This window comes from Octodon degus, unplaced genomic scaffold (genome assembly GCF_000260255.1).
Source record: "Octodon degus isolate 3935 unplaced genomic scaffold, OctDeg1.0 scaffold00027, whole genome shotgun sequence".
Classification (NCBI taxonomy): domain Eukaryota; kingdom Metazoa; phylum Chordata; class Mammalia; order Rodentia; family Octodontidae; genus Octodon; species Octodon degus.
The window spans coordinates 15064621-15075392 of NW_004524603.1; the positions used below are offsets into that span (position 1 = coordinate 15064621).

The 10772-nt window shown below is 41.7% G+C and overlaps 1 protein-coding gene and 1 pseudogene across 1 annotated transcript; one reads left to right on the forward strand and one right to left on the reverse strand.

The window, feature by feature from the left end:
• The first annotated feature begins 1903 nt into the window (after positions 1 to 1903).
• LOC101562013 lies at positions 1904 to 2355 on the forward strand (annotated as a pseudogene).
• A 2866-nt stretch (positions 2356 to 5221) lies between these two features.
• On the reverse strand, positions 5222 to 7667 carry LOC101562416 (guanine nucleotide-binding protein-like 3-like protein). Its single transcript, XM_023712736.1, is given in 2 exon segments — positions 5222 to 6730; positions 6980 to 7667. Coding segments are annotated over 2 exon segments (1476 nt in total). The 5' UTR covers positions 7481 to 7667; the 3' UTR covers positions 5222 to 5755.
• Positions 7668 to 10772: the final 3105 nt, after the last annotated feature.

Consider the following 10772-nt stretch of genomic DNA (forward strand, 5'->3'; position numbering starts at 1 on the left):
AGAGAGAGAGAGAGAGAGAGAGAGAGAGAGAGAGAGAGAGAGAGAGAGAGAACAAGCCTCTCCAAGATTTCAGAATCCCCCCTTCCCTCCCTCCCTTCACAACATAGAAAGATAAATTACCAAAGGCCACGGTGAGAGAAGAGCCAGTGTAAATATGCCTGTAAATTACATTAGCACCATGCCCCTTGAAAAGGACCCCTCCCAAATGGCTGGCCAGCTGTGCCAGTTGTATTCATCTCTGGGGCTGTGTCCCTACTTAAGAAATTTCTAAATGATAAGATTCTTGGACATTGAGGGGGACGCGTTTTCCAGTGACCTCTGCATCATCAACATCTTTGACTGGATCTTTTTCCTCTGATTCGGGCAGGTAACTTTTGTTTTAGCAGAACCTTAAGTGCTAAGATTTGAATTTGGGTTTGCAAGTAAAAACACCCTATCAGAGCCAGATTTCCATATGGATGAGGCCACAGGCCAAAGTACCAAGATAAAGTTGCTCTAATTAGTGCCTTACTTCAAGGACCCCAACAGGCTAGGGATTCTTATTTTTTGTTTCTTCAAAATAGTACTTATAAATTTTAGACAACTTTCAGGTTTACAGCAAAACTGAGAGAAAAATACAAACACCTCCCCTATACCTCCTGCCCAGATATGTAGTCTCCCCACTATCAACAACACTCCCCAGAACAGCACCTTTGTTACCCTGATGACCTATGCTGACAGATCACTGTCCTCCAAGCCCCACAGTGTACTGCAGGGTTTATACCTAGTGTGCTGTACATCCTGTGAGTTGGGACAAATGACAATGACACATATCCACCACTATTCTGCCACATGGAATAGCTTCACTGCCCCAGAGTCCTCTGTGCTCCACCTCCTGATTCCCCCTCCCCACCCCCGCAAGCACTCATCATTTTGTCTCTGTGCCATTGTATTTTCCAAAATGACCTCCAGTTAGAATAGTACAGTATGTAATCTTTTCAGATTGGCTTTTATCACTCAGTAATATGCATTTACATTTCTTCCATGATTTTTCACAGCTGGATAATTCATTTCTTTTCTGTGCTGAATTTTTCACTTTCTGGATATGCCAAGAGTTTATTCTTCCATTCACCTATTGAAAGGTGTCTTAGTTACTTCAAAATTTTGTGTTAAACAAATAGTCTAGATCTTTTAGACATGTATACTGATGTCTTGGAAGTCCAGGGTTTCCTTTAAAATACTAATACAGCAGTAAATAATGTGGAAAATAAGACAGGCCATGAATTGGCATTAGCTGAGAACAAACAATGGGTATGTAAGGGCTCATTATATTACTTCATCTACTTACGTGTATGTCACAAGTTCTTTATAATCAAACATTTTAAATGCTTTCCAGCCACCAAGCTGTTGTTTATAATGTTCTCACAGCCTATGACACACTTCCCTGCTACCAAATGAGGTCTCTGTAACCCTCCTTTGGCTGCTCCAGCCTGCTAGGCTTCTCCCTCCTTCAAGGTCACCCTTTGTTCATATGCACATATCTAATAGGAAGAGAAATCGAAAATCAGTGCACTAAGCCTCTATGTGAAGATGCTAGGGGAAAAGCCAAGAAGTTAAACCCAAATAGAGTAGAAAGTAAACACACTGTTGCGATTATATAAGATTAAACTTTGTCCTTCAAAACGGGTAACCTGAGAGTTAGCTCTGATGTTCCCACCTATAATCCCTACACTTGAGAGGTTGAGGCAGAAGGACTGCCATGAGTTTGAGGCCAGCCTGGGCTTTATAATGAGTTCAAGGACAACCTGAACTACATAATAAAACTATGTTAAAAAAACAAAAATATTGATAATCCATGGCATATTAAAACTGTGATGTACCAAAAACTTTCCAACTGTGCAGACGCAAAGAGGGCAGTCTTCTCTGAAGACCTGGTGAAATGGCAGAAGCGCAGCAACAGAAGAAGTGAACCTTCCGCCAAGTTTACTACTGCAGTGTGGACCTCGACCAGGGGCTGGACATGTCCTACGAACAGCTGATGCAGCTCTATAGCGCTCGGCAGCGGAGGCAGCCGAACCATGGGCTTCGGTGGAAGCAGCACTCACTACTGAAACCTCTACACAAGGCCAGAAAGGAGGCACCACCCATGGAGAAGCTGAGGTGGTAAAGACACGCCTTCGCGACATGATTATCTTGCCCGAGACGGTGGGCAGCATGGTGGGTGTCTACAATAGCAAGACTTTCAGCCAGGTGGAGATCAAGCCTGGCATGATTGGCCACTACCTGGGCGAGTTCTCCATCACCTACAAACCAGTGAAGCACGGCCTGCCTGGCATTGGTGCCATTCGCTCTTCTGGTTTCATCCCCCTTAAGTAGCCACCTGGCCAATAAAACCACCAGTGCCCCCCCCCACAAAAAAACTTTCCAGAAAACATATAACTTGCAAAAATTGATATAAACAAAAAGTTAGAGCTTTTTCTCTGACAGTAAGTGGAATTTTGAAAAATTAAGAATAATTTTAAGTGCATCTTAAATTAAGATGAAGGAACTTTAAACATAATTTCAAATAATACTGGTAAAGTTTATTTCTGTCAAGTATCTGTGGAAGAAATAATGTTGATATCAAAATAATTGCAAGGAGAAGAAAAAGAGGGATGTGTTTTGTGTTAGCATAACTTTGACACAAAATCTGTATTTTTAAAAAGAAAAATTACTCAAAAATCACACCCATTAATATAGATCTAAAATTTCTAAATGAAATATTTTCAAAATGACCAAAGAAATATACAAAGATAATTCTACTCCATTCAGTATGATGTTGGCTGTTAGTTTGTCATAGATGGCTGTTATCAGATGGGAATTGTTGGAATTTTTCAAATGCTTTTTCTGCAGTTATAGAGATGATCTTAGGGTTTTTGTCTTTGGCTCTGTTGATATGGTATATTGATTTGCACATGCTGAACCATCCGTGCATCCCTGTGATGAGTCCTACTCTATCACTGTATATAATTTTCTTGATGATTTGCTGAAATCTGTTTGCCAGTACCTCACTGAGAATTTGTGCATCTATACTCTCTAGGGAGATTGGCTTGCCAGTATCTTTTTTGGTTGGATCTTTCTCTAGTTTTAGTAACAGGGTAATGTTTGGTTCCAGGAATGAATTTGGGAGTATTGCTTCTCTTTCAATTTCATTAAACAGGTTGAGAAGTAGCAACATAAGATCTCTAAATTTTTTGTAGAATTCAGCAATATAGAATTCAGGGCCTGGGCCTTTCTTTATTGGTTTCATTGACTGGTATTAGTTTATTTATAAACATTTAGAATGTTTATATCTTCTTGACTCAGCTTTGGTAATTCATATGTACCTAGGAATCTGTCCATTTCTGCTATGTTTTCCATCCTATTAGAATACAGGTTGGCAAAGTAGGTGCTGATGATCTGGCTTTCTGCAGGACCTGTTGTGATTTCACCTTTTTCATTCCTAATTGCATGGATTTGAGTCTTTTCATTCCTTTCGCTAAGGGTTTCTCAACTTTAATTTTTTGAAGAACCAACTCTTTGATTCATTGATTCTTTGTATTCTTAGTCTCCAATGCATTAATTTTGCTTTGATCTTTATAATTTCCACCCTTGCATAAACCTTGGGCTTTACTTGTTCTTCTTTTCCTAGAAGCTTGCAATTCAACATTAGGTTATTTGAGCTTGCTCTATTTGTCGGTTATGGGCACTCACCACTATAAATTTCTTGCACAGGATTGCTTTCACTGTACCATAAGTTCTGGTATGTTGTATTAGGATTATCACTTAATTGTGGAAACTATCTAATTTCTCTTTTAATTTCACCTGAGACACACTGGTTCAGGAAGGTGTTATTTAATTTCTATGTGTTTATGAAGCTCTTGTGGTTCATTTTGTCATGGATTTCCAATTTCATTGCACTACAGAACCCAAAAGAAATACCAAAACAGAAATAAACTTTCAAACAAATGTTCTTAGTAGATGTCTATATAATATTCCATTACACAACATCAGAATACATTCTTCTCAGCTGCATGAGACATTCTTCAAAACAGACCCCATACTGTCTCATAGAACATGATTAAATACAAAGAAACTGAAATTATCCCATGCATATTATCAGACTATAATACATTCATACTGATGTTATAACTGACAGTTATTGATTTATCTTTCTTGTGCTATTTTTTTGTTGCTATCCGCCCCCCTTTCTTTTTTTAATTGCTTGTCTTGCCTGGTCAATTCATTTTGCTGGGTTTTCTGGAGTTGTAATCCTTATGTCTTTTTAAAATATCCTTCAGAACATTCTGGAGTGCTGGTCATATATTTCCTTAGGTGTTGTCATGAAAGTATCTTATTTCTCTACCAATTTTGAAGATAGTTTTGCAGGATACATCAATCTGGAGTGAAGACTTTTCTTTTCGGGTTTGAATTATTTCACTCTAAGCTCTCCTTGAGTTGGGCTTTTTTTTTTTTTTAAGATTTTATAATATTCATGAAAAAGTGAAGTGCAGAGTGTAGGAAATCTGTTCACATATTAGAGACCCAAAGAATCCAGCTGAAAGCCTGGATCCCATGGCAATGTCTTGCAAGAATCCAAATGAAGACCTAGAGCCCAAGACAATGTCCTCCAGAAGTCCAGCTAGAGGCCTAGTGCCATCACAATGTCTCATATGTCTATATCAAGGATCTGCACTGTGAAGGCCCCAAGGTCAGTGGTGGAAGCCAGAAGTCTGTGCTGGTGGGCTGAGTGATCTGCTCAGGAGCAAGGAAGAAACATTCAAAAGAACCACAGCCATCCTCAGTGACAGTGAGCTCCTGAGTCCATATCAGGAAAGCCAGAATGACAAGCTTCTCCAGAAAGAATCAACAGCACACCTCCTTCCTCTCCAGCTTGTGATGTTGGTAACAATCCTCAGGTGGGCCTTCCACACCCAGCACCATCCTGAATTTAGTTCATCTGAGTGTTACACTTTGACCATTTGTCGATCCACCACACACTGGAAAAGGTTGACTGGTACATCTCCAAATACAGTTCTCTTGAAAACACTCAAGACAATCATACAAACAAGTTTCAGCTAGAGTATTTTAGAGGGGCCCCCAAATTCACAAAAATGCCAACAGTACTTGTAACTAAGGTCCCTAGCCTAACAATAAATGCTTTTTCTCTTTATGCAAACAAGATAGCATCTACAACACTTGAGCACCGGATAGGTTTGTCCTTTTTTCCCAGTATCCTAGCCCCAGACCTTTCCCAAAACAGAAATCACATCATTGTTCCCTCTGCCACCCAGGTGAGGACCTATGGACTTGAACGATGCATGGCCAGGAATCCACTACTGAAACACCTTGGTGCTGAAATCTCTTACACAGTAATAAAGAAAATATCTTCCCAGGAACCATCAGGTCTATCAGCAGTCCATTATCTAGCTGTACATTCAGTTGTCCAAGAGGGTTTGTTGTAATACAGCCTTCAAGTCAACCCAATACACAACAGAGGGTGAGAGATAAAACTATTTAGCACCTGGGCTCCACTGGTATTTTATGTCTCTCATAAAACACAGTAGGGATTAAATAAAAGTTACTAGACTTAGTGGCTCCAGATTTTTTTAAATTGGACAGAATAGAGGAAACAGTGAAGGGAGAGGACACATGGTATGCAAGAGGTTCTTTTATTATACAGGTACTTCAGAGACCCAAACTCTTTTCTTCCATCCCACAGGAACCACGGCTTGGGGAAGGGGATGAGATCATTGGATTAGTCACCAGCACTGTTATCACCATTGCCAGAAAGGTACAGGATAGACATCATGGAATCAGAAAGCTTGCTGGCAATTTTGTCTGTACGCTTCTGCATCTTCTTATTCTTCAGGGCAGATGCCAGAACCTGGCCCTGTTACAGGGGGTCTGTCTCTATAATTCTCTGCAGAACTGGGCGACGGTCCACTGAACTGACCTCTACCACATTATTGCTCTTGGTGTGGTGGTGGTCGACATTGCGTTTAGCCCATCCCACTTGATAATAGTTTGGATTGGCATGACACCCAGCAAGATCTCCACTCTGATATACGGTAGTTATATTTTCAATGGCATCTGGTATTTTCATCACTGGAGAATGCAGCCTCTTGATCTCCATTTCAAGTGGGTCTATGTCACCCAAAAGCTCATCAGATTCTCCTGTGGCCAAGCATTCCATGGTGTCTTCATTGGCCTGCTCAATATCCTCAATGTCAAAGATCTCAGTCATCTCCTTAACAATCTCAGCACTGAGATGAGTAGGCAGAGTGTGCGTGGGTGGTGGTAGTATATAGAAGCTGATCTTCCCACTCACCCAGTCACCCAGGACAGCTTTGGCAGCCTGCTCTTGACTATATAAGCCTCCCTTTTTCTTCCTTCCTAAGCGGTGGGCCACTGCAGTGAGAAAGTGCTCAGTAGTCTGGAACCCAGATACACCATAATAGTTGGAAAGTTCCTCCAGACTGCAGTGCTTCAAGATAGTCTCCACTGGAGTCACAGGGTCTGCCAGCTTCTGCACATCGATGCAGTTGCGCAGGATGGCACCCACCTCTGAGTTGGGTCCTGGGACAATGCCTGGGGCATCCAGCAGCCTGATAAACTTATCCAGGTAGACCTCCTGCATGAATTTAGTTACCCCAGGAACAGCTCCCACACTGCATGCACGGCTGCGCTTCAGGCTATTGATCAGGCTACTCTTCCCAACATTGGGAAGTCCCACAACACCCACACGAATGTGGGTACGCACTTCACCCAAGAGGCAATAGTTCCCCAGAACCCTCATGAGGTTTTCAGCTCCAAAGCAGGCTTTGCTTTTCAGCAGTGACTCAGAGGCTTGCTCCACTGGCACACGGCACCGATTCAATTTCTTGACCTGATGCTGGGTGCTGGCTTTGAAAGCCACTGTTGGCAGCTCATTGCAAAGGTAATCTAGCCATTTCGCCACAACCTCTTTGGGAACCAGGTCAATTTTGTTCAAAACAAGGACCAGCTTCTTGTTGCCTTCTGCCTGAAAAACAGCCTCTTCCATTTGGAAACAGCGACAGCCCAATGGGTCTCTGGCATCCAGGACTTCCAGAATCACATCAGAGTATTCCACCACCTTGCGGAACTCCCTGTAAAAAGCCCTTCTTGAGGCCTCATCATCCAACTGAGGAAACCTATTTAATTCCTGCAAAACTTCCTCCTTGCGTTCAAACTCCTCCTGACGTCTCAGGACATCCTGACAGTAATTCTCAATGGTTCTGTGCTTGTGTTTCTCTTGCTCCCGGGCAGCTTGCTGCTTCTCCCTCATCTCCTCAACCCTCTTCTTCTTTAATGCCCCCTCTCGGCTGGCGTGATCATTGCAGTGAACAAAACGGGAAGTGGAAGACACTCTGGAGGTTGTTTTCTTCCCATTTTGCTTTGCAGGCTTCTTACAGCCTTTGGAACCTTTACCTGACTTTTTAGTTTTTTGTCTAAATTTCATGATGATCAACCAGCTTGGAAACAGGTAGATTCAAATCTGCCCACTTTCTTCCTACACTTCCGGCGTAGACCAGGGAGGACAAGGTAGCGTGGTGTCACACGGCTGACGGAACAGAGCTGCGTGACTCGCTAGTTTGGGACTTCGGGATCTCAGCCTGGAGGCACGAATCTCCACCCCCCCTGCGTCATCCGCGGGGCAGGGCCGTGTAGGCGGGCTCCAGGTCACGCCCTCTTCTTCGCCTTGCCGGCCCCGCCTCCTGGCTGCAAGGTGCCTAAATAGCTGAAAAGGGGAGGAAGAAGGTGGAGAAACAGAGAGGTTAGCTATGGCACTGGTCCTGTGGCCATATAACACACAAGCAAAATGAAATCTTGTCTGCTGGCTTCTGTCTGGAATTAAATATTATGTGCCTAACTGTTAGGGAGCAGGCCTTCGCTGTCTGAATCAGAGGAGGGTGGGGGTTGGTGTCTTTGCCGGGAAGATGGCCGAGTTGGGGGTTATGTTGCAAAGTCTCCTGTGATTCTGATGGGTTTTCTTTTATAACTGACTTGCTTCTTTTCTTGACTAGCTTTTAATATTCTGTCCTTGTACTGAATTTCTAGAATCTTGATCATTACATGCCTTGGTGTAATTTTGTTTTGAGAGAGGGTCTCAACAGACAGGTCTTGAACTATTTATCCCAGGCTGGCTTCAAACTTGTGGCAATCCTCTTGCATCAGCCTCCCAAGTGCTCACATTATAGGTGTGTGCCACCACACCTGACTTAGTTTTTTTTCTCTTTTATTAATTTTTCTGAGAAAAGGTTAGTAGGACAGTTTGTTGGATATTGTTGTCTTCATAGTAGTTATTCATAGTACAAGATGCAGACAGGATATCCTGTCCAAATACTATTACTACAAATCTTTCTTCTCACTGAACTAAGAGAAAGTAGCTGTAGAGATTGCAAGTTTTTTTTTGTTTGTTTGTTTGTTGTTGTTGTTGTTGTTGTTGTTTTTTTTTTTTGTGGTACCGGGGATTGAACTCAGGACCTTGCACTTGCAAGGCAAGCACTTATTCTACTGAGCTATCCCCAGTTTAGTTTTATTAAGGCTAGTTGGAGTTTTATATGCCTCACTTAACTATATGTCAAAGTTTTTCCCTGCTTGAGAAATTTTATGCATTACTTCAGCAAACAGGTTTGGCTTTTTTTGTTTTTTGAGTTTTTTTGTTTTTTGTCAGTTGTACTGTCCCCTGCTTTTTCATTGATTCCAATCAAGTTTATGTTATTTTTCTTTGCATTGTCTAGCACCTGACTGATTTTTCATGGTCCTTTGCTGTTTTAAAGAAATCTTTCTTTTCATGATCACAAACTAGAATTCTTCTATATCTGATATTCTGGCCTCATGTTGGCTCATTCTGCTGCATACGCTTCAATGGAATTTTTAATGTCCTGGATATTTTTGAATTAGTTTCATAAATTCCATTTTTTCCTATGTTGGGTGTTCATGGTTTCTATCATTTTGCTAAGCACCTCTATTCTTTTATTTGTATCTCCTCTAGAGTCACTAAGCATATTTTTCACTATGATCACCATCTCTGTAGTTATTTGAGAAATTATTTGATTTGATTTTTTTTTTCTAAACTCTCATTCATCTGCTCAGTTACTTTCATTGTTAACACTTCAGAGTCCAGACAAATAGCTTTCAGATTGTTCTACTTAATTCACTCCTGGCTTTGAATTTGCTGAACTGCACGTCTGGGGTTGCATCTTGTTTAAGTGTTTTCTCATAGCATCAGGGAGATGTCTGAGTAGAATAAGCACTTCCCTGGCAAGTGCAAGGGCCTGAGTTCAATCCCCGGTTCCACCAAAAAAAGTGTTTTCTCATTTGCTTTCTTTGCCTAATTCCTAGATTGATGCATATAAATTGCATAGGACATGTAGTTTTGTTTCTAGTATTTAAAACACTTAGGAAATGACCACTTCTCAGAAATATCTTCCAGACGTAGCTGGCTCTTGGATTTTGAGTCTGTTGCAAGATCCTGCCCTTTCAACTTATTGGGTATGAGAAGTTGCTGCCTACTTGCCCCATACCCTAGCTCTTAGGCACTGCACTACAGTATTGTTTATGACCCTTAGGCAATCTCAGTCTTGGTAAACCAGGAAGAATTTTTAATGTTCTGGATATTTTTGAATTAGTTTCATAAATTCCATTTTTTAAAACCCATTTTTTAAAAAAACAATTGGTAAGAACAATTTGTAAATGTTCTAATACAAATAACATAACATAATTGTTATATTAATATAACACTCACTGGGCCTGCGTTGTATTGTGTAATAACAATAACATCAAACACAGCCCAGAAGATTTGCCACCTTTAACCATACGAGTCACATTTGCAGTTCTATAACAAAATCTAAACTGTACCAGAAAATTGTATACAGCAAACATGCCTTCAATATGGTGATTTACCCTCAGGGGAGAAAATTCAAAAGAGTTTAGGTAAAAAATAGAGAAATAGAAGAGAAAGAGATTAGAAGCAAGGCTAAAAGAAAAATAAGATTACACAAACTTTGGGAAGCTGATGAAGAAGACAAGAAAAAAAGAAGGAAGAAATAAAAACAAGAACAAAACAGAACAATAAAAGTCAAAACATTGCTCTTTCCACCATCTTTCTGTGCCGCCATAATGGTGCGCGTGAAAGTCCTGGCTGATGCTCTCAAGAGCATCAACAATGCCAAAAAGAGAGGCAAATGCCATGTCCTCATTAGGCCATGCTCCAAAGTCACTGTCCAGTTTCTAACTGTGATGATGAAGCATGGTCACATTGGCAAATTTGAAATCATTGATGATCACAGGACTGGAAAAATTGTTGTGAACATCACAGGCAATTAAACAAGTGTGGCATGATCAGCCCCAGGTTTGATATACAGCTGAAAGACCTGGAAAAATGGCAGAATGACCTGCTCTCAACTTGTAGTTTGGTTTTGATATATTGACAACCTCAGCAGGCATCATGGATAATGAAGAAGCGCAACGAGAGAGAGCACAGGCCCGGCAAGTAAGTGAGATGACCCAGGGCCGCGGGATCCTGAATAGACTCAGAGCGCAGGCCCACAGGCCCAGAGAGTGAGTGAGACAACCTGCGGCCCTCCGGATCCTGAAAAGACCCAGAGCGCAGGCCCCCGAGTGAGTGAGAAGACCGAGGGCCATGGGATCCTGAATAGACCCGGAGCTCAGGCCTGGAGAGTGAGTGAGACGACCCCGGGAGCCCGAGGATCCTCATTTGACCCAGAGTGCAGGCCCAGCACGTAACC